We start from the raw sequence: 25,240 nt of genomic DNA, 5'->3' as shown, positions 1-25,240 counted from the left end.
CGGGCAAGGGAGGTAATTGTCTATAGAAGCCTCCAAAACATGCATTTATATTAACATTTTTTAAAAAATCAGCAATGTTTTTGTGTGTCCTCCATTTTTTTAAAAAAAGTGTCCTCCATTTGAAATTTTTGTCCCACATTTGTCCTGGTTTATTTATTTATTTAATTTTTTTAAAAAAATTATTTAATGATTTAGTTTTTGACTTCGGCCCCCCAGTTGTCTGAGGGACAGCAATCCGGCTCCCAGCTCAAAAGGGTTGCCTACCCCTGCTCTAGTGTAAGTCCCCAGGTGCGAAAAATTGCTTTGAGGCAGTTGTGTTATTGGCAGTCATATGGTGTCAGTCTCCCCTCCTCTTTGCTATTCTCAAGCAGAGCAATTGCCTTTACTTTATTTTTTATTTTTATTTTCCTATCTCTTTTGTTTTCTACTGACATCGCTGCAGCAGAATGCTGGAACTGCATGCGATGAAATAAAAATATTGAAAGCATGCTGCATAGGGCATAAAGCAGGGGAGCAGGGGTAAAGGGGATTCAGGAAGCGGGTATGATGGCAGCAGCCATCCCAGTCACACGATTCCAGAGAGGTGCAGTGATATGTTTCTATTTATTTATTTTTCACTGACACAATTGCTGTGAGAATGGGGTTCGTGTGGTTAGGAAGTATCAGGCTCATGCAGCCTCAGGCAATTTGTTGTTGTTGTGTGCATGGATGTAATTCCAATGGTGACCCTAAGACAGCTCTATCGTGAGTTCTCTGGGGCTGAGAGTGTGTGACTGAACTAAGGTCACCCAGAGGGTTTCTGTAGGCAATAGGGAGAACAAGAGAGAGGGGTGCATGTGTGGATTTTGAACGGTGAGAAAGCATTGGTGCACACTTAATTATTACTGTTTTGCACAAAAAACTGGTCTAAATCAATCCCTGCCATTCTGTTTGAGTTCATTGGAAGAGAGGCATGATAGAAATGCTACAAATAGAATTCTTATTAACAAATTCAGTACATTGGTGTGTTTAGGAAAGCATGTAAGGTGACTGTGATTAATGAGCCATGCCCATTTTTCATTGCTGAGTATGCTAGGTAGGACTGATAAAAGTTACAGTCCATTGACCTCTCGAAAGCCACATCTTCCCCACATCCTCTAGTACAGCTTGGATAGCCTGGTTCACTTAAATCCCAGTACAATATTATGCATGTTTGCCTAGAAGGAAAAAAAGGCCAAGTTTAATGTGATGTACTCTGTAATAGATGAGGCTAGGATTGTGGCCTCAAAACCAGCAAAGTAGCAAAACTGGTCCTCTGTTTCATCACCAGGTCAGTCTTGCTTTCAATCTGACCTACCTCACAGAGTTGTGAGGAAGAAGAGCAGAGCCACAGAGAGCACCTTGAGCTGCCTAAAGGTAAGGCAGATTTTAAAGTTAATCAATTAATAAGAAAAGAAGTGAGGAAGGTATGTCATATTATCTAGCATGCTAATGGAAGTGATGGTTAAGATAGAAGAAATCCATATATAATAAGAGAAGGAAGCAAGACACAATGAGAATGAACTTCATTAGTATTTCTCTTCATTCCCTATTCAAATGAAAAATTGTCAGAACATTATATTGTATCATAATGTCAATGAACACCCAGCTTGATTTCTAAAAATCCATTGGTAGCTGTGTTGGCCTTTTAAGAACACACTAAAATCGCAGTAGGGTAATAATTAAAACCAATTGAAATGTCATGAGGTAGTGAGTAAGCTTTTCAGTTCTTCAAAACTGAGTCAAGCTGAATATTAAGGAAACCAGCAATGGGGGTTTCTGCAGTTTATGATAGTTTTACAATGGAGCACTTGAAACGTTATGCAGACTGAAGTGGATTAAAATATCTCATTCTGGATTCTATAAATAAACATTCCTAGATGAAAAGTTCAACATTGCAACAGCAATTATAAACTGCATGCTTCGTCACATAAGTATTGTTTTTAAAACCCTGTGGGAAGGAGTCTGGGCTTGTAAGAAGCACAGTGGGATTGATGAACAATCACAAGCTTGCTGCAGGATGTGTGACCTTTTTCACTGTATCAGTATGTCATCTTCAGGATTGATGTCTCAACAGCTACAGTATTTCTGTCAAAATTGCTTCTTCTTGTTGATACTTCTTCAGATCGCCTGGGCAAGCATTTGACTTTTCTGAGAAACTGGAGCACTGCTTACCTAGGTTAAACTAGATTAGAAAATGAGTTTCCATTTTAGCATATATATTAAATCCTCACCTTGCCTACCTCTCCCCAGTAAAATGCTGCTTTTGAATCTGATTGCTGAAAATATATGTGTTCTGCCAATATCTGATTTGTATAAAGATCCAGATGGTCAGCAGGCCAGACTCAAAGGACTAAGGGAATTCTCCTGTCATGTAACTGCAGCCAGTTTTTGGTTTCAAAGCAGGAAAACCTGAAAGCCCATTACATAGAATTATAGAATTGATTTCATAAGACATTTTCTCTCTACAGTTGATCCTCCATATTAGTGCCTTTGATTATTTACGGATTTGATTAATATGCTCTCTGTAGGAATCTAGTCTAGATGCCAACTATGACCAACTTTCACCAGAGGTTGTGCTGGAGGATCTAGAGCAGTGGTTCCCAACCTTCCTAATGCCGCGACCCCTTAATACAGTCCCTCATGTTGTGGTGACCCAAACCCATGAAATTATTTTCATTGCTACTTCATAACTGTAATTAAATAGGTGTTTTCCAATGGTCTTAGGCGACCCCCATGAAAGGGTCATTCGACCTCCAAAGGGGTCCCGACCCACAGGTTGGGAACCACTGATCTAGAGATACCTAGAGATAACACATCTCTAGGCATTTGTAGGTACTCTAGCATAATTTTGTGGTTAACTTCCAGCAGATGTTGACTATAGAGTTGTGCTGCAAGACCCAGGGATTCCTAGAGAGGAGTGCTCTCAGGTAAAAAAGCAGGTTTTTTTATTTGCAGCTTTCTCACTTTGCCACTTTTTTTTACACTTAATGGCTTCTACTTTCCAGGAGAAAACAAGATGTCTTTCCTAATTTATATCTTTTAGTTCTAGTTGCCTGGCTTGTTGAAATGTGTTAACACCTCATGTCCCCATACATTTATTGAACATGACATGTCTCAAGTGAGAATAAAATTAATCCCAAATTGATCAAGTCCAAAATACTAATAATATCTAATTACAGGATAATATTTCCCATCAACTCGCACTTCTGCATAGAAAAAATTGGGACTTGACACCCTTGATTCTATAAAACTGGGAGTTACAAACATTCACAATCCACTTGTCAACTGCTGAGCATCACAAGTGGTTTTTGAATCTCAGAAGTGAGCCTCAGGGAGTTCTTCAGGATTTCCTAAAATAGGCTATTTAGAGGTATACTCTTATTTCCTTTCTATGCTACCACTCAGATCTCCTCCTCATTCCTAATCTTACAAAAGTGTTTTTAATTTGGAACCTGTAATTTCGAGACATCTTTCACTAATGTGTTAGATTATTCTTTTTTGCATTGACTCAAAGGGGAACTGGATTTTGTCAAAAGTGACTTGGGAACTATTTATGTGTTATATTTCTGTCTTACCTCCCCTTGCACCACCCATGAGTTCAAGTCTTTTTGTTGTATCCTCACAACAACCCTGGTGGTAAGTAAGGATGGAAGAGTTAGAGGCTCAAGGCCAACCAGTAAGTTTAATGGTTCAATGGAGATCTGAACATGGAATTTCCAGATCCTAGTCCATTATTCTAAATTGCTACCACATAGCTGCTCCTAGTGTGTTGATAATAAGTTGCTTCCTATAGTAGAACTAACTCTTGGAATTCCTTTTGCTCAGGACAAATGGTGAAGCAGAACAAGGTGGCAGAATAATGAAGTGTTGCAGCCTGTGTCATCCCCCTGAGGCCATTATATTTTTCCTAAAATCAGATTATTATTATTATTATTATGTTTTATTTATAAGGTGCTATAAATTTACACAGCGCTGTACATGCAATCAGTTAAAAATAGAATAAAATGAAATAAAATAAACCTATCATTGCAGAGAAGACCACCATGCATTATTACTTTTAATTTAGAAGACATTGGGGCTGTGCATACTGGCATCTTTGGCTGAGTTGGAGTTGGAGTTGCAACTGCACAATGCACATTCCCACTCCACCCCCAGGTCGACATGATGCCACATGCCATACTACGCAACAGGCGGTGTCACAGCACTTCTTTGGCACTGCTCCTGCATGACACAGCGCCAAAGGAGCACCATAAAGATGCGGCTATCATACCCTGCAAAGGCTACATTGGGTATGCAGCGTGTGGTTACCACAGCCCCAATCTGACTGTAGAAGGGTCAGTCTGCGCAGGCTCATTATCAGTTAAAATGAAAAATGGGGGGGGGGGAATCTGGCATAGAACTGTTTTAAAAAGTCTATCAGGATACCCACTTCTGCTTAGTCATCGATAAATCATGCCAAAGTTCTTGGAGATGCAACTTATTTTAAAATAGAACTGATTTCTACAGCCCCCCCCCCCAAAAAAAATTGCAGAGGAAAATTGATAATAGTGATTTAGAAGATTCACCTGTTTGTTTCTTATGAAACTTTTGGCTGGATTCACTTTCTTTTTACTTCCTTGACAAGTGGTTCAACTTAACTTTTGAGTTTGCACAATTTTACATCAGCAAATTACATTAAAATTAATACCAGTCTTTCATGGGGATAAACAATGTTATGTCTCATTATGCAACCCTAATTCACTAGAATTTGAGCATGAAATCTATGTTCTACATTGCTGACAGTTTTCTTTTTTCTTATTAGGACTCTATTGTTAATGTTAAACCATCCATGAGTATTAAAGAGAGAACAATCCTGATAAAAAGATAATGGCAGTGTTGCAGGAAAGAAAGTCAAGTATATTTGCAAACTGATGCTACATTATTCAGGATTTATTATTTCCAGCAAGTATAGAATTAACCATATGTGACTGCTTTTTCTGGAAAGACTGCACTAAAAAATAGACTTATTGGCATGCAGAAATATGAGATGATAAAGGCTTGTATTTTATTCTTCAGATGAGTCATGAAAGCTTCTTCTGGGTGAATAGTTTTGCCAGCTTCATCAGCCAGTATATGATACTGGGCACAGAGGCAGACAAAATTGCAATGTGCTGGTAAAATGTATCTATTCAATTTAGTTTTGCAATTGATATAATAGGGGAGTTGGGAGGGGAATGTGAAAGAACGAGGTAAAACTAAGCATGTGTTTGGTTCTTCCCAGGGCCCATCCTACCATTAGGTAAAGTGATGCAACTGATACTGGTGGCAGATACTAGGGAAGACACTTGCAGCTCACCAGGTGTTTCTCTTGAATCCCCTGTTCTATTTGTTTTTTCCTTTAGAGAACAGATCATTTTTGCAAGGAACAAGATGCAAGAGAATGTTCAAGCAACATGTTGCATGTGATCACCTTAACTGTGCCCTATTATTTTTGAGAGATAACTATTACATAATGCACTGTGTTGTGGCTGATAAGATGGGTATTTTTAACCTTCACATGTTGTTTCTGGAATGCTGCTTTTGCAGAGTGATGGGGCAGATTTTTTAGGGTATTTTGTAAAAAACAAAAACAACACACAGCTAAAAAGCAATATGTTAGAATAGTGTTATGCATGTTTTTGTTATTATGTATGTTCAAGTTGACTCTGGCTTATGGTAATTTTCCCATTGTTTTCTTGGCAAGGTTTATTCAGAGGAGGTTTTCCTTTGCCTGGAAATCCTGGAAATCTTCAGTTTACCAGTTTTCCATGAAAAGCAAACCATGAAAAGGTTGCTAAATTTGGAACAGACTAGAATCTTATGAAACCATGGTTTGAATATCCTGGCTTGTTTTAAACTTAGTTAGCACAATTCAAGACAAGACATAATAGAAAACCATGGTTAGTGGAAGTAAATCTACAGTAACTGTAGTGTTCCCATTTACAGTAGAATGCATGGTACAAGACATATCTTCACTTATCTAGTTGAGATTTGATCTTCCAAATGTAGCACATGCATTATGTAGTGACAATTTTAAATATAAGGAATTCACAGTTTGTCACTGATGTCTTCCCAAATAAGCAATCTGTGAGTGGTCTTCCAACTTTTACATAATTGGTATTAACTGAACTACCAAAAGGAATGCCCCTACTTAAAGGTAAAAGGTTTCCCCTTTGAAAAGGTTGTCAAGTCATCAAGTGCATTACTAAGCTGAAGAACCAGTGTTGTCAAAGTCAACTCTGTGATCATATGGCCAGCATGGTGGCACAGAATGTTGTTATCTTCCCACCAAAGTGGTACCTATTTATCTACTTGCACTTTTACATACTTTCAAATTGCTAGGTTGGCAGAAGCTAGGACTTAGTGACACTTGGTCCTCTAACTGCTGACCTGCCGATCTTGCATTTGTCAGAGTCAGCGTCTTAACCGCTGAGCCCTGTGTCTGTTATGCCCCTTCTTGCATAGTTACTGTATAAAAGACATGTTTTCCACATGCACATAGAAAAATCTGAAGGTGGCTTCTTGCTCTTCTGCAAAGGACAGACTGCATGTACATGCAAATGCATAGTAGGATAGAGTCATTCAAAACAGTTTTGGAGAGGGGACCATTATGAGCAGAGAACTGGTTGAGAACTTTCCTTTCAACTTTTTCCTTGCACAGTTTTCGTATACCAATTCAGCCCAAAGTTGCTTCTCCTTCCATGTTGTTTTATTTGCTTTATGCTGCTCAGAGTCATCTCTTCCAATGCTATTTTTATTTAAAAAACAATCATGCATGCAATATGTAGCTTTCTTCAATAATAAGAAACCACTTTTAAATCTTTTCTGTCAACTTTTCTTATAAAATGTTTCTATTTATTGAATCAAAGTCTTTGCTTAAATCAATAAAAAGGTACAACTACAGCTTTGTATATTTTGTTATCAAATAGAATAAAAAACAGTTGTCATTTAGATACTTTCCTTTTCTGACATATGCTTGCTGTTTTGAAATAGAGTTTTGCTCTGCCCAATCCTCTAATTTTCGGTGAAGAAACCTGGCATTATTTTTTGCTGGAATATCAATTTAGCTGATTGGTCTATAATTTCTGGGGTCCTTTCTGTCTTCTTTTTCAAATGGGGGGACTATAATGTTAAGATACCAATTTATTTGTAAATCATTCTACTGTGTTGTCTCTGTATGGCTTCCAGAGTCTAATTAGTTTTGATAAGTGATGGAACCTGAGCATTTTTGCCTTTCAGACTAACAAGGGAAGACAGAAGGCAATAAAATATTCAAAAGCTCTGGCAAAATGACTAAGAGCCGCTACTAAATAAAAGAGAGAGCTGATTACTTTGTTCATGTGTGGTAAAGGCTACAAAGTGCTTTCAAACAGAAGCTCTTTAAACCGCAAAGAGAGGCATTATTTGTGTGTTTTGAGGAAACATGCTTGCTTAAAGAATGGTGAGGTATGAATACTACTGAACAGACAAATGGGGAAGTTCATTTTCTGAATCAACAGATTTGAATATATGGCCAAGTATGGGATTCTCTGCACACATTTTTGCTCTCAAAGAGGCTTTCTGCACTGTCATTTGGGACGTCCGGAGGACGTCCCATTTTAAAAAGGGGGCGTCTCTTTTAGACGCCCCTGGGCCTAGTACGGACTCCGTCCGTACAAGATGGCGCCGGCCCTTCTACATTGCCGGCACCATCTTTGCGTATCGGACGCTGAGCGTCCGTACGCGTCGCGTCCTTTGTGACGTAGAGAGTGCGCCCTTGGCGCCTCGCTACGTCGCAAACGCGACTCGAAAAGAAGCTCCATTTTGGAGCTTCTTTTTCAATCCGCAGGGGAGCCGCGCCGTGTGGAGGCTCTGGCTCCCCCATGGACTAGCCGGCGGAGGCAGCAGACCACTGCAAAGCGGCGGTCTGTACCCCGCCAAAGTTTCCATTTGTTTGTTTTGTTTCGATACTGGAAATCCAAAGCCATGAAACCTGCAGTATCATTTTTAAAAAAAATTACAGAGGCATGTTTAGAACTCCTTACTTTTCTTCGATCAAAAGGTAGTTTTGTGCACTTAGGAAGGAATCAGAAATGATTATACCATCTTTGCAAAATGAAATATGATTTTAGAACTGTGGAATTTATCAGAGGTGTAGGTGTGCATACAGAATCCTGTGTCTTCTATGCAGAGGGCCACTTACACAAGAATTTCTTTGTCATTGCCAAAAGAAAACTATCTGACAGTGTTTTCTGACAGTTCTCTAGAGAGATCTTGTATCACCTTTGAGACTAACTGAAAGAAAGAAGTTGGCAACATGAGCTCTCATAGATTGATGTCTATGAAAGCTCATGCTTCCAACTTCTTTCTTTCAGTTTGCCATACATACAACATACAGTACTTTTATTTATGGTTGAAAGGGTTTTTTCCCCATCACCATGGGGGCATTTACTTGTAATGTAGCATACATATCTTTCTTTCACTAGATAAATCAATAGGTAAAATTTGTTGCACTGGTAATGAAACCAATCACAAGAGATAGGTAGCATGGACTATATACTCTTACAGCTATACATTTCCAAGAATCAAAATCCCCTTATCTCTGGAAGAGTTGGCTGCACCACTTGGTCTTGCCTCCAAGTCACCTGTCAACTCATAGTGACTCTATGAATGTCATAGCCTTTTCGTAGACAAGGAATACTGGATGCAGTAATTGTAAGCAGCACTATGACCAATCTGTTTTGAGTGCCTGAAACAACATCCAAGCAGCATAGCTGCCAGTCAGATCCCAAACTGCATATTGCTCACCCTTTAAAACAGGATGGATTAATGTGGCCATCCAGAGGTTGAATTGCATTTCTCACCATTGGCTGTTGGAAACTGTTCAACAACTTCTGGAGAATTGTGATTTCCATCCTTTTTCATAAAGAACATCCCACCTGCCTAAGAGTCGTATAACTCCCCTAGCATCTCATCTCTGTGAAAATTTCTGTATTTAAAGTATGTGGTCTCTTTTTTAAAAAAAAAATCACAATTTTTTAGGTACTACAAAACTAGCACAAAATTAAGAACGTGAATCCAAAAATGCACAGTGGGATGTAGGTCTCCAGGTTGTTTTATTCAGCGTTTTTTTTTTTTTTAAATCTCTTATCTTCAGGGTAAGAGAGAAAAAGAGATGCTAGCAGAAGATACTAACTGCATACAAACTGTATTTACAAAATGTTAATAAATATATTGATTAATTTATTTAATTAATTGCTTGACCAGTTTAATATGAGAGATTTTTTCTCTTCATGTGGGCTAAATGATTGAGAGTACTACTCAATGCTTTATAATATTTCTTCTTCTCTGTTGCTTGTTGACAAGTTGAGGCTCAGATGCTACATTCTTGATGCCTGATAATGTGCCTGTATGGTTTTGAGTTGTTTACTGCCCTGTGGTTCATAAGATTAATTGTGAGCACAGCTGCCTCTGTTGCAGGTGACTTGAGTGTCTTGCCTTTTTTACACTTCCCAGTGCACAATGGAACCTATGCCTCTACAGATAAGATGTCTGTTCTGACTTGGAAATTTAGCTATTTAACCTTCTTGTAAGATCGTGACTTGTTTTTTAATGTTTTCACTGCATATGCATGTTTGTAGAACCGTATTAAGATGCTGGGTCAGTTATGCTAGGTGCTTTTATTGAAATCTCTGGTGGAGAGTCAATCTCTGAGGTTCTATGAAATATTTCCAAACTGTAGTTCTATTAGTCTGGAAATGGCTTCCATTGTGCTTTATAACTGTCATGCAACATCATAGATATTACACAGCAACAACAAAAAGAACCTAACAGTGCTGTTAGGATATTTTGTCACATTTTGCCTGTTTGATTTGCATGAAGATAGGAAACAAATGTAATTTTGAAAAAAAAAATAAAATAAGTGGAGTGTGTAGCCCACTGCATAGCTCTGCCAAATCAATGGCTATCAAAAGGTTCAATATTGTACTTGACTATTCAGAAGTAAGCTTGTTGAGCTCCAATTATTAGTCTGAATTCAAAGGGGAAATGTTTGACATAGTGCTTTATGGCAAGGTGCTTTTATACTACATCAGACTATTTATTCTTCTAATGCAGTATTGTGCATTCTGTCTGGTAGCAGCTCTCCAGAGTCTTCAGCCCAGGTCTTCTTTTTTTAACCAGTTACTTACCTGATCTTTTGAAAACAAAAGTGGCGATGTCAGGCACTGAGCCACTGGCCAGTGGCCATGCTAACAAGGGGATTCTGAGAGTTACACTTAAAAAAGGAACATTTCCAAGCGCAGACATGGTGTATTCAATTCCCGTGCACCAACATTAAGTTACAGTACCTCTTTAAAATGAGAGTATTCAAAGCCCATTACGTTACCGAATCACTTCACCTTGGTTCCTCCTGCCAAAGGGAGTAGCTACAGTAACCAAAAAAATATTGCACATTAAAGCTTACTGTTACGTTAAATCCTTTCTTTCTAGTCAATCCAGGGTTTGTAATTGGCTTTTGTATCCTGGCTTGTTTTAGAACATGAACAAGCTGGATTTCCTAAGTTTTTGCATGCTGCATGGCTTGAAACGGTGTGGTGGTTTGAATGTTGGACCAGGACACTGGAGACCAGAGTTTGAATCCCTGCTTGGCCATAGAAGCCCACTGGATGACCTTGCACAAATCATATTCTCTTAGCCCTAGAGGAAGGCTGAGCAAATTTTGCCAAGAAAATCCTATGAAAGGGTCACCATGAGTTGGAAATAATTTGAAAGCGCACAACAACAGCAGCAGTAACAATGACATTGCTTAGACTGATACATGGGGAATTTTCCTAGGCTGTACACAGCTACTGGGACTTATAGCACGTCAGTGCCAGCTCACAATGGGCTTTTCTCCCCAGGCCCTGAGCTCTTGTTCCTAGTGCTCCTGTAAGATGAGGTTCATGAATTTGAGATGCTGGCCCTCCACTCTTTGTCTTAAAGCACAAGAAAACAAAGCCAAAATGGAGCCAGAGAGTAGTGGCTTTCCAAGTGCCTTACAGCTTGACATCGTAGTGCTTAAATTATTTTCCCACAGGTGATGATTTTGTCAAATGAATGTTTCCAGCTAGAAAATATGTGCTTTTAAAATAGTTTCCCACAGTAAGAGAACTTAAGCACTACTACATAATGTAGTAAGCTGTTACTCTCTAGCTCCATTTCAGCTTTGGTTTTTAGTGTGATAAGGCTCTTTGACTGCATCCATACTGCAGAAATAATCCAATTTTAATTGCCATAGCTCATTGCTATGGAATTCTTGGAATTGTAGTTTGTTGTAGCACCAGAACTCTTTGATAGAGAAGGATAAGTATCTCACAAAACTACAGTTCACAGAATTCCATAGCGTTGAGCCATGACAGTTAAAATTGAATCATTCTGGGTTATTTCTGCAATGTGGATGAGCCAAAGAGCCTTATTACACTAGAAAACAGAGCCTTTTGAGTCCACTAGAGTCCTTTCACACCACACAAATACAGAACTATAATTCTGCTTTAAATGCCAGTATAACATGCTGTGGATTCCTGCGATTTGCAGTTTAGCATTCCCAACCAGAAAGCACTGGTGCCTTACCAAACTACAAAACTCAAGATTCCTTAGGGTGAAGCCATGGCAGTTAACACAGAATCATAGTGCTATAAATGTGTACAGGCATGTAATTTATCACTAATTTTCTTCTCAAATGAAGCAGCAAGTAATTTCAGCAATTTTGTACCTGCTGCAAGAAAGTCTTCAAAAATCATACCATTCTCAAAACCTATTTACAGTGGTACCTCGGGATACGAATTACCCAGCTTACGAATTTTTCGGGATACGAATAAATCCCATAGGGATTTATTGTTTTGGGTAACGAACGTTTTTTCGGGTTACGAAAAAACGCCGGCGCTGTTTTAAATGGAGCCGCGGCAGAGCCGCGGCTTTTTTTCCCATTAGCGCCTATGGCAATTCGGGTTACGAAGGTTTTTCGGGTTACGAAATTAGCCGCGGAACGAATTAATTTCGTAACCCGAGGGAGCACTGTATTCACAATTCAGGACTTATTCATCACAAAATCTGCACATGATGGTTTTGCACAGAAAACAGCATTTGTTTTGTGCAGGAGAGACTATTCTATGCAGAAAATGCAATTTTCTGTGCAAAACAACCACGTGCACATTTTGCTTAGAATAAGTCCCAAATTGCAAAGATTCTCAGCAGTTCAAGATTCTATTCATCAAGGTTTCTTGATACTGTAAAAACACATTTTTCAATCATTTTTTCAAATATTTTTGCATATTATTTCCACCCCTAGTATAAATGAGCTAATAGAATATGTGCCTAAATTACATGTACCTTGAGCTCCCCTCCCTCCTGGCCTTTGTTTTCTCCCTCTGTGTGTAAGCATAAATCACAAACAAAACCCTTTGTACCGTGCCCGTGAGTCCTGTTACCAACTGAGAGTGTGTGGAAATGGTTGCCCAGACTTCAAATCTACCTTCTAAGACAAGGATCAAACTTCCTCCTCCTCCTGTGCCATTCAGCCTGAGATTTATTTCCCTGCTTGGTGACCAGGAAAGCATAGAAAGTCCTTGAGACTTCAGTTGGCACCCTGTGACCCAATAAACTTACTGTATATGGTCATGTATAAGTCTAGAAATTTTAGTTAAAAATTTGGCCCAAAAACCCTGAGTCAACCTGTCCATGAGACGATGTATGTACTGTATTTTAGCTCTTATTTAAAAAGGAACCATCCTCTGGTGAAAGGCAAGAATTTGACCTGGAAGCACTGACCCCCCCCCCCCCACACACACACACTTTTTACTCTCTCATCCATCCAACCTTTAGTGAGAGCACAACATGTTACACCTGCTGTAGTTTTGTAAGTTCTTTGGCATCATTTTACTTTGCTTCATCCTTTACATCTTTTGTTTCATGCCCCTCATTTTTACCCTTGACTTATTCATGGATCATATAAAAATCCATAATTTTGGCTCCAAAACCCGCCCTCAGCTTATACATGATGTCGACTTATACAGTAATCATGAACAGTGTCTTTCCCTCTACTAAGAAGACTGTCTCCATACTTAAATGGCTGCCAGCAAAATGTCCCCATGGACCTTGTCCAGTGTCAGTGAGTTCACTTGGCTTCTGGCTTACCTGGCAGCAACATCATTTTAAATTTCACATGGTGTTCTGGAGAGTTTAACATAATGTTGTTCTGGGGCACTGTGAAAATGTTAATGGGTAGTTGTGCTGGTCTGTGACCATAATAAAGATTCTATTCTATTCTAATGGGTAACAGGTAGCCGCTTGGCACAGGGAGTGAAACAAGTGCTAGTAGGCCTTGCCAAGCACCTGAAATATTGACAATGAGCAGTTGCTGCTAGATGCTGAAGCTGGACCTTGCTATTTACCTTTATATTTTTTGAAAAATATGTGTGAAATATTTTATTTTAGTGTTGGAATTTGTTGGAATTTAGAGTTGGAATTAGTGTACAGACTAAGTAGGGCCGGCTCATCCATATAGGCAAACTAGGCAGCCACCTAGGGCGGCAAAATTTAGGGGCGGCTTGGCACCTTTTTTTGTATACTTTTTGTGTAATTAAACAATATTAAAGTGAAAACTCATTACAGCAAGCAGCGTAAAAGCAAGCTACTGTATGATGGTTTCTTTGTACAGTGGCCAAAACATAAATGTGTGCCGCCGCCCCCCCCTCCCCCGTGTCTGTGGTACGATCACATAGTACATTCTCCACCTTCTGCATGTGCCTTGAATGTAACCTCAAGTTCAACAGCTCCCTCTCCTCTCACCACCAACCCACCTTACCCTTCTTGCCACAACATGGAACACCAGTCATCTTGAGTTTACTGTTTACAACAAACAAACTAGTCTGTTTTCTTGTTTTACATTTTTGGTCGTGATCATGCAATAGTGTTTCAGTGTTTGTGTTTGATTTTGAATGTTTGCCTAATATGCTTAATACTGTGTTGCATTCTTACAACAAGTTTTAAACTAAGTAAAGAGGAAGTTTTAGATGTTTAGGTGAGTACTCTATTTATTATTACATTATCTTAGGGGATGGGGGGCACACAGACGCCCTCTATCCCATGTCTTTTATCATTACATAATCAGAAATCATTTATTGAAACTCCATTCCAAATGTCACAGCAATAAAAAAGTCTTTAACCTGTAAAAACCTAATTTCTTAGATTGTACACCATGGGCAGGTTTACTCTTACCTATTTTGTTGTTTGTATGTACAGTGCTGTGCAAATCCACAGCGCTATATAAATAAAGCATAATTATAATAAAATAATAATCGGCTTTTTGACTAATTCTCAATACTATGACGAGAGATTGGAACCTAAGTTTTATGTTATGTTTAGCTTTAACAAACAAAACAGTGGAAATCAAGGGGTGAAAATAATTGAGGGGCAACAGGGGTATCAAAATATTTCTCTCCTAGGATGTCCAAATACCTAGAGGCGGCCCTGAGACTGCTTCATTTCAAGTTCTAAATGTCTTATGTCGCAGTAAAAATACACATACAAAGCACAACCTAAAACAGAAGGCAGAACAGATTATTTGAATTAAGAGTTAGAGATCCTGTGTCACTAAATGAAGCAACTTAAAAGACTTTTAAAGTGCCCCTGGGTAATCTTCTAACAGTGGTACCCTTTGTCATTTACAAAATGCAAGCACTTGCATATATAGATTCAAGAAAAATCAGTTCTCTTGTCACTTCCCAGGGAAGATATGCAAGACTCCTGATCCATAGTTGTAAGCCTTTCGTCTTCTCCTTTTGCCAAGTGACAGATGTATTTTTGTGTCTCTGCTGTGCACAGAATTGGCATGCTAGACACTTCTGGTGTCATGCTGCTACAAAATGTTTTCAGACAGAACTTGCCTGTAGAGGCAGCAGCATCCTCGACAAATACCCTTTAGGCCATAGCTGATGAACTGGTGATGCACTCTTTTTCCTCCACACTGCTGCTTTCAGAGTATCATACTGAAAAAAGAAAAGTTAGTCCTTTTTCACATATGCTATGCCAACTCTGCATTTGACATTTCGTAAGGAACCATACCTTTTTCTGGCACCCTGATATAAAATGCTCAATATTAGTTGGATCGTACCTCTAGTCCAAAACATAAATCAAATAATTAGGGTGGTGTTTCCCAATCTGGCACTTTACAGATGGATTGGACTATGGTTCCCATAATCCCCAGCCCAGGGAGGCTGCAGATGGTGGGAGTTTAGTACAATGCTTCTGGAGGGCACCAGATTGTGGGGGAGGGCAGAAGTAGGATTTCTGAAATTGATAAATAAATAATGCCAAGCCACATATGCACACATATGAGAGCTCTAACTTCCCCACTCAAGGGGGCCTTTGCAGAAGCTGCAAGGAGTATAGCATTTAAAGCAAGCCACTTGTATGACTAGGGTTGCCATAACCCGGTTGCAACCAGGTTTTTCCCGGTTTTGGCTGCACCTGCCCAGTCACGGCACGGGTGCAGCCAAAAACCGGGAAAAGCCCGGTTGCAGCGGGGTTGCTGGGCAACCCTGGGGCCTCGCTGCCCTCCTCCTCCTCCACCGCGCATGGCTGCGCGGAGGAAGAGGAGGGCAGCGAGGCCTGGGGCGGAGGAGGCTGGAGGGTGGTGGCGCCTCCTGCGTGCAGCCGCGCCAACCTCCCCGCCTCCCTGCAGCCTCCTGCAGCCTCGCGCCTTCCTCCGCGGCCTCTGTGGGGAAATGTAGGACAAAATTTTCAAATGTAGGACACATATTTTCTGTGTCCTACATTTGAAAATTTTGTCCTACATTTTCCCGTTTTGGAGGTCCAGAGTTATGGCAACCCTATGTATGACTGAAAAGATATGGGAGTTCTCCCTTCAGAACTACATACTATAATTAATCTGTGTTTGCAGAAGGTGGAAACAGCAGAATTTACTTATTTTAATGTATTTTTCTATACCTTCCTTTAGTAAATTTCCTTGCAATTGTTCCTATGCTAAACCATATACACAAATACAAGTAGAACATATCTGAACAATGAGTAAAAACAGCAATCAAAAGAAGGCAAGATATTAAAAGGTGCCAACCACAATAAAAAAAAAACCTCAGCAGGATTAAAACTAGTTCAAGAACACCTGGGAAAGGTGTTTTTTTAAAGGTCTTTGCCTGGTCCTGAGAGAAAACGAAATAGAGGCAAACAGATGTTTCTAGGGAAGGAACTGGATTTTTTCAGCCCTACCATTGATATGTATTTTCCCTTGTAGCTGTCTGCCTTGCCTTTAGGTGGTTGCGTTGTCAAGGTCTTTTTAACATAAAAGAAGGCATATGCAGAGGCAGAAAGACAGAACTTGTGAAAGAGCAGTTCCTAGAATCCCCTAGCAAGCAGAAGACTCTGATGTTGCAAACTCCAAAGACTCTGTAAGATCCCCTGATTCCAGCTTTGCCCTAGACACCTCCAGCTTCTTGCTATGGGAGCTGTGAGAGGCCTGATCACAGCAGGGGACTTGGAAAAGCTTGCAGATGGGATTTCTGACTCATTTAATAAGTTCCCAATTGAAGTCTGCTAATTATTGGAACAAGGCAGGTCCTAACTCAGTGCGGCCCTGTTTATTGATCCCAGTCTTGTCTGACCCCTGTGCTTTTCACCGCTGGACATAAGCTACTACCTTGCTCCTGATCTTTTACCTATGCTTGGATGGCTATATTGGGTTTAACTTGAGCTTTGTTCATTATTTGTTTGTTTGTTTGTTTAATATGCCACTTGTCTTCTAAATTGGACCCAAGGCGGCTCACAAAATATGGGTTGTTTTTTTTTTTTTTAAGGAAAAGTTTTTAAAACACTATTAAAAACATCACATTAATATAACAGGTTAAAATATACAAGCATTGAAAACATACAGAAGCAAACACCTTAGTAAGAAGCTTCCCTGGGTGCAATTCCATATTTTTATTTTTATTTTTTAAAAAAGCTTTCACAAATCTGCTACTGGGACCTGCCTAAAGACATTATTGCATGAGGCTCGAAAAGTGGAATCGAAGCAGGATAGTGGCATCTGTGGTGGAACCTTATCAGACGATGTCATGAGTGACCTGTAGCTGGTCTGTAGTCCACCCATGGCAATCACACAAATTTTCATTGTCAGTCAGTACAGTAGTTGCCACTCGTGTTGCTGTTGTATTAGCCCTTCAGTGCGATATATTTCAGGAATTGGGCAGTCCTGTGGTTTTAGTCTCTTCTTTGCTACTGCTGAGCAGGCTGATTTTTCTCCTTGTTACACATTTTTTTCTTTTCTGCCCCTCCCCATTGCATTGCCATAGTTGGTAAATTGTGTTAAAAAGAAAAATTAAAAAAATAAGAAAAACAAAAGGCATGCTGAGTAGGGCAGGAAAGTGGTATTAAGGAGCAGTCCGTGAAAGAAATGACAGCAACAGCCCCATCCCTGCGATTGAAGACACGTGCATTAAGCATTGGGCATAGCATAGTGGTTTGAGTATTGGACTAGGACTCTGGAGATGGTTATGCTCAGCTAAGAAACCCCCTGGGTGACCTGGGCAAGTGACACTCTCATCCTCAGAGGATGGCAATGGCAAACCTCTTCTGGAGAAACCTTGCCAAGAAAAGCCCATGATAGGGTTGCTTTGGGTCACCATAAGTTGGAAACGACTTGAAGGCACGCAACAACAACAAGCATTAAGCACTGCTCCCAAACTAATATGTATCCAGTTCCTTTCATTAACAATCTCAGCGAGAGCAGTGCTCATGCTATAATCTCCTATTTTTGTTCAATTTTACTATGCTTGACTTTAGCGTCTCCTCAAGAGACTGTATTTCTTGCTCTTCAACATCTGCAAAGTCCTCCATTATTGTCTGTTTTCTTCAGCTTCATATCCTATTTCTTCTGTTGTTGCTCTTGTCCTTACGGGTCTCTTTGCCAAAATCTTTAAATGAAGAACTCGATACAATCTAAACTAATAGATTTTGTGGTGATTTTTGCAGAGGCCTCCTTAGAAATGGGTTACTGCAAAGTTGTTAAAAACCTTCCTCTTCATACTTAAAATACTTGTGTAGAGAACAACAAAAAATGAGCTTGATTTCTATCCTAATGGTATTTAGGGAAGAATTACATGAATGATAAAGCAGGTTGTATTTATAGATACTTTTTGTGTCTCTTCTATAAATACAGTGGATAACTACTGAGTTAGAGATGAGCCATGGTTTCCAAAGTATGTAGAAAGTGCTAAGCAACTACAAAAAATTACAAAGGTTCCATAGCAAATCTGCTTCCAACTTTCTTCTAATAAGAATGAATGTGGGATTGCGAATGAAAGTCTGCTGCATTGTAATAATAGTAAAATAGATTGTAGATGTGATATATTGTTACAATCAGTGAAAGGGAATTGTAAAATAATTCTAGTATCTGGTATCTTACTAGATCATTTTAATACATCTATAACATATTCAGTAACTAAAGCAACTGTGGAAAGCAACTGCTCCCACAAAAAAGAAAAAAAATCAAACTTGTTGTCCCAAAATGCCCTCTAAACGACATGGGAACATTCTCAGCAAGTTTTGAAGCCTTCCTTGGCCCTTAGGGGACATTTTGCAGCCAAAAATTGTTTTTCACAAAATTTTGAAAAATTAATTTTGACCTTTGGCAGTCCAGTGGGGCTCCAGATGGAAATGTCCTCATTTTGAAGCAAAAAGGGGTTATTTTTAACCCCTAGGAGGCCTGGGGGACACAAAAACGAGCATGTGGCCAATGGCTTTCACTTTGCCCACCCTTGATCTAAAGATCAACACACACACACAAACACACATACAGATAGATTGATGTTTGTCATCTCTACTCAGAGAAGAGGATGGTTCCTTTTCCAATGAGAGATAAAGTACTTATTTGATACTTACTTTGACCCACAACTAAGTTGACCCAGGTTTTTTGGGGTTAATTTTTTGACTAAAATGTCTAGACTTATACGTGAGAATATGCAGTACTTTGGTTTTCACTCTGAATCTTAAAGGAGCATCTAAGGTGTTGAATTCATTTTGGAATCGGGTTTTAGCATGTTGGACAACTCCTTAAAAGTTCAGCCTAAAGCATGGAGCAGATTAACCATCCTCTTAATATGAAAGCCCTAAGCCACCAGTGAATGTATGCTGTTGAATATAGAGAATATAAGAGGAAGCTAGCTTCAGTACACAATTGTATTGTTTGGCTTAAGGCTAGACAAATTAAACAAGGAGAGTTAAATCACAAAAGAGGCAATAAAAACACAAAAGGCAATTGAAAGAAAACAGAGCCTTTAACCAACATCATCTTATATTATATCCAGTTTAGGGACCCAAACTTAATGTCCCCTCCTCTCACCCCTCTTTTATTGTTCTGAGTCAAACTGGCAATCTGCCATGTGGAGTTCAGCACATTCCTTTTTGATAGACTGTACCGTTACTAGAAAACAAGCCAAATCAAATATGGCTCTGTGAATCTGGCTGTTCAGCATGAACTATATCCTGTTCTCTTAAACAGCTTCTCTTTTACTCAGCAGCTGTAGGGGCACTTTAATTTTTTGCTTTGTGCTGTTGTGGGATGTAGGTCCAACAAAATGTTTCAACACATTCTCACTCCCCTGGGCTGGCTCATCAATGGATCAATGGGTGAAATTGCTCCAGCTCTTTCCTTGGCAGGGGGCCCAGTGTTCAAGGGAAAATGTGTTGCTTGCTGCTGCTTCTTCCTCTGTCACTTCCTCCTGAACCTCCTAGTGTCTCTGTTGTCATCAGCATTTTGTGTCTTTTGAGTAACTGAGTAAAAAGCCAAGGGAGCAGGCTGTCAGTGTCGGTGAAACGTCAGGTTAAAAATGCATTCACACAGGAAGATTTGTGATCTAGGTTCTATTATATATTTTTTTATATTATTCATTCAGTTAATTTCTATGCTACTCTTAAAGTAAGTCACACATGAAGAAATGGGAAGGAAGCTACTACTTCAGGGTCCAAACTGCCTGAATCCAGCCTTATCACGCATACGCTCACCAACAAGACTATTCTGGATGATCATGGAACAGCTAGCCAACCAGTCCTCCAGGGTTTTGTTAATGTATTTATTTAGCTAATTTATATTCCACCTTTTGTCTAAGTATGGGACCAAAGGTAACTTACAACAAATGAAAACAAAATACAACTAAAACCTACTAAACACAAGATCACTTAGCTGGTAACCAAGAGCACACAGTTTCCAAAACACACATTGCAACTCTAGACATGACTAAATTGAAGCTACTGCACTTTAGGCACATCGTATCATGATGAGACTTGCTGGAAAATATTATAATGCTCAGTAGGGTGGAAGGCAGGAGGAAAAGAGGAAGACTATATTACAGATGGGTTGACGCGGTCAAGGAAACCGTATCCCTGAGTTTGCAAGAGCTTAGCTGGGCTGTTGATGTTTAGTGCACTTTGAGATTTCTCGTTCATAGGGTTGTCATGAGTTGAAGCTGAATTTAGCGTATATAATAGCAACAAACTAATTTACTAGTTAAAAATAAGCTGCATTGACTTCATTGACACTCCTAGGAAAATGCATGTAGGAGTGCAAATGCATCCTTTGTACAGTTTCATCAATTTGGCATACACTTCCTACATTATTAAATATGGATTGGAAAGGCAGTATACAAGTAATATTGGCAATGATATTCTTTTTTACAGAAGGGGGGAAATTAAGTACACATACTATAAATATTTGAATATTTTCCAGGCCCTAGCCCACACTCACTTACTTACATGGAAGGGCCTCAAGAAGGCCACCGCAGTGCTTCCTCACACCCATCCTGGCTTCCATTTTCAAAAATCACATGGCTTTGGAAAGCCTTTGCCCATGTTTGGTCCCCATTAAACTTTTGAGGAGGGTCACATTCATTTGTTTTTTAATACATGTTTTGTACTTATGCATACCTTGGGATTGCTCTTAGAGCATATTGACCCTGCCCCCCCCCCCCAATTTATTTGTGACAATTTTTTAATTCCAGTTCTGCTGCCACTCAGCCACCTCAACTTATTACTAAATGTAAAGATGATAGATAGGGATTTGGAGTGATTGAAACAAACCATCCCATGTGTTTTCACTCAAAAACTGGTGTAAATAAAAACATTGCCACAGTCTTTCCTCAGCACAGGCAAGTGACTACAATGAAGTTTAATACTATCATTTTCTGTGCAAGGTACATGTAAGGTATACTGGAGTCACCTGGGAAGCAGCTACAAATTATTAAAGCACATTGCATAAGGTACTCCTCTTACTTAATACAAAGAACATTAACAACTCCATTATTTAAAAAGCAAACTCTAATCCATGAATGAGACTTCAGTGTGTAGCATTTTTAATGAGATTCAATATATTGAAAATTGTTGTTGGTAAGGCATAAGAATTGCTTGGTTAGATTATTTATATGGCGTCATCATTCTACATGAGTCCAAAAGGTCAGGTTCATCTAGTGTAGACCATCATTCTGGATCCTTTATTGTATCTTATGTAAGTGGTCTATGCATAACTCTAATCACTTTTTGATAGTGTAGTTGTGTATCACATTTTACCTAATAAACAGGGCTTGCTTTCTTGTGATTGTGAAAGGAGTTACTCTTCAACCTTTTTGAAGTGGACAGAGTCCATTAATATGATTACTTTTCAGGGAGAAAGCCATGTCAGTCTATTTGGGATTACTGTAGTTCACATTATGCAATGTCATGGAAAGGAGGAAGAGGGCTTTCAGCAAGTTTTTTCCCCCCTAGCCTACAACCTTGGCTGTCATGAATTCATTTCTGCCAGACTCAACAGCTGTTTGCTTAAATGTCTGTCTGCAGTCCTAGCATGCCATGTATCCTGCAGCTGTCCAAATTTGGCATTGGCAGTTTCAGTTATTCCTCTCCCCTCCCATTTTTTCGGCTGCTTTTAAAATGTCCCAGTTTTTCTATCCTCCCTCCTCCTTTTCCTCTTTGTTCTGGCTTCAGTTACTGAGAGCCGAGTTCAAAATGCAAAAGTAGTTTGCCCTCAATTAGCTCAGCATGGTGAAGAGGAGAGGAGAAGCAGAGTCTTTCTCTTCTCAGTAGCAAACTGCTGTACCCTCTCCTAGTTTGTGTGTGCTTCCTCAATAATAGGTTTTGCCATCTTAATCATGGTCTGATGTTGTTTGGCCATATGTTTTCGTATGTGATACATTACATGTTATGGTACAAGGGATTTTGTCTTCTGGCAATCAGTTGTTGGAGGAAAGGAAGGTTGTTTCACAAAAGGGATTTTCTTTTAATTCCGGATACTATTTTTTCAATCCCTCCACTTCCTTCATCAAATCAGGTCACCTCTTGTTCCCTACGGCTTTCCTATGAGTGTTTTATGCATAATCTATAGATTGGGTAAAATTAATTGTGAAATTTAACGCAACCTAAAACTTTCAAGTTATCCTGCAGTAACTGAATGAAAAGACAAACAATTACTGGAATATCATATAAAACCTTAAAAAAACATATTTACACTTCCATTTATTAGGTGTACAATAGTGCTTGGCTTGGCTTGGCTTTAAAAATATGCAAACACTGTGTAGCAGAGTTATCAGATTGCTAGACATAAGTTTTTGGATGTTTTTAGAATTATTCTGATATAAACCTGATCTTCCATCTTTTGCATTCACTCCACTCTCTTAGGAATTTCCTTTGATCATCAAGAATGCTACTGGAATACACTTGGGGACACGATGACTTTTTCCTTTCTCGACCATATCTTCCCGTTCCTTTGATGGTTTTGCAGTCAGATTAATTCCAAAGAAACTCTTTCCAAAATCATGACTGAAGAAAAGAATCTTGTTGTCTCCCAGAAAGTCTTATCACCTTCAAGAAGTACCAGCAGCTGCTCTTCTAAGCAGGGAAGTAGACAGGTAAATATAATGGTTTACTAATCTTTCTCTTAGATTTAGTAAATTAGTTAAACATACCAATCTGTGAAAACTATAAACCATAGGTATGTTACTGGCATCTTACTTGGTGCCTGTTTATCTTTTTAATTGTTTCTTGATTTCCAGGGGGTTTATTCACGTGACCAAATAAGTGTGTTGAGTAGATCTGTGGTGGAGTTGGCTTCTCACTATTTGTCCAGTGTGCATCCTGGCCTCCAAAAGCTTTGGATTGGCATATCTAGGATTTGCTTATCAGTTTATAGTAATAATATTTCATTCTTAGATGAGCTTCCACTGGAAATAAAATCTCCTTTTTCTGTGTGGATGATTTTGAAGTACTGTACTTGGGTGTTTTGTACGTAGAGTGGGAGGTTTCACAAGATACATTTACAGTAAATCTGCCTGTGTGTTAAACAGTGAATCTCAAATGTGGGTCTCCAAATGTTTTAGACTAAAGTTCCCATCATCCCTCCCATTGTCCATGCTTGTTGAGGATGATGGGACTTATAATCCAACAACATGGGGCAGATAGATAGTGGGAACCACAAGTTTAGAGGTCACAACGTTATCTAATACTGTATGAATAATGTTGAAAGTGTTGCCACTAGAGCATTGGATGTGGAAGACTGATTTTTAAACTCACATTTAAAAATATGTATTTCAATAAGGTTACAGTAGGATTTTTTTAAAGACCCAAATTTGACATTGACCAAGCACTGTGTGAGTATTGAGTAAACATTTGAATAAAGCATGGGAGCAAAACCACTTTTTTATTTGCCTATAGCACCTTTTGTTCAAGATAAGGATTGTTTTTGGTCATAGAAGTTCCGTAATAAAGTGGAAGGTGAAATTCTCAAAAACACACAGAAATACTGTTTTATAAAACAGAACATATTATTAAAAGTCTGATTTAGAATCAAATATGAACAAGAACACTTCCCTTCAAAAGCATGCCACTCTTAACTTCAGATCACTTGAGGGTGATAATAAGCATGATGCCTTTCATTTTTCCCTGAATTGTTGATGGCTATTCCCCACTCCTCACTTCTTTTCAGCATACGCCAGACTTTCTTCTCTCCTATTATATGGGAGACGTGTCAGGAACAATTTCCCACTTTTTCACACTGTCTGTGTCGTTGATCAGATTAAGTAAATCAGATTAAGAGATGGTTTGAACAGCTTCAGGGGACAAAAGGCTGTGAGCAGAAATCTTGCATATGTCTTCAGATGCATTGATTTTTGGCACTGAGGCCACAATGTAGCTTGCTGTCAGAACAAATATGGGCAAAATACATCTGGGTGGAGTTAGATTATCGCTAAACCCGTTACATTTCCTAGTCCCCTTCCTCTATACAAAGGTAGCATTGCAGGATTATTGTAGAATAAGGCTGCGTTCTTGGCCCCACTTGCTCCTCTGGAGTGTCCTCTTTGGTTCTGTCTCCAGAAACCCAAAAGTTTAACATAAGCATTAGAAGGATTCAAAAACATAACTGTGGCCTGTTACAGACTGCCCAAATAAAGCTGCTTCGGGTCTCTTTGGAGGTATGCTATTTAAATGATGCATGCATCCTAAGAATCCGGAAGCTGCACCAAAGCTGCACTCCAGTGCTTAGGAATGGAGTGTGGCTTTGGCGCGACCTCCGGACTCTTAGGACCCATGCATCATTTAAATAGCATACCTCCAAAGAGACTCGAAGCAGCTTTATTTTGGCAGTATGTAACAGGCCTGTATTAGTTTAAATCGGTATATAAAGGGGCACAGTACAAGGTGTTGGTTATTACCTTTAAGGTCCAACCTATCTTTAAAGCCCTACATGGCCTGGTTCCAACCTATCTAAGTGATCGCCTACTTCCGTACAATCCACCCCCACTCTCAGATACTCTGGGAGGAATTTACTGCAGCTAAAAAAGACCAAACTAATTGCAACCTCCCAGAGGACATTTTCTGCAACTGCTCCCAGACTGTGGAATAGCTTGCCAGAGGAGATCCATCAAATCACCAGCCTGGACAGCTTCAAAAAAGCTGTTAAGATGGACCTCTTCTGGCAAGCCTTTCCTGAATAGGTCCACTAAGCTATAAAGAAATTCCCCCAACATTATGTATTCCCACCACTTGCCCATTAGTTTATTGGCTTTTAACAGTTCTTTTTAATAGTTTAAATTTTAATAACAATATGTTTAATTCTTTTTTAAGGGGCGGTTAAGATGTACAGTGGTACCCCGGGTTACGAATTTAATTCGTTCCGCGGCGCCGTTCG

The 25,240-nt window shown here is 39.3% G+C and overlaps 1 protein-coding gene across 1 annotated transcript in view; it reads left to right on the top strand.

Annotated features, from left to right (window-relative positions):
- Positions 1-4,707: 4,707 nt before the first annotated feature.
- OSBPL3 (oxysterol binding protein like 3) overlaps positions 4,708-25,240 on the top strand; it is an 87,689-nt gene continuing 67,156 nt past the window's right edge. Inside the window, 2 exon segments of the mRNA XM_042474699.1 lie at positions 4,708-5,359; positions 22,735-22,964. Of these exon segments, the coding sequence (XP_042330633.1) occupies positions 22,872-22,964 (93 nt within the window). The 5' untranslated portion in view covers positions 4,708-5,359; positions 22,735-22,871.

Source organism: Sceloporus undulatus, chromosome 6 (genome assembly GCF_019175285.1).
Source record: "Sceloporus undulatus isolate JIND9_A2432 ecotype Alabama chromosome 6, SceUnd_v1.1, whole genome shotgun sequence".
In the NCBI taxonomy this organism is placed as follows: Eukaryota; Metazoa; Chordata; class Lepidosauria; order Squamata; family Phrynosomatidae; genus Sceloporus; species Sceloporus undulatus.
This window is presented reverse-complemented; position numbering and strand designations above follow the sequence as displayed.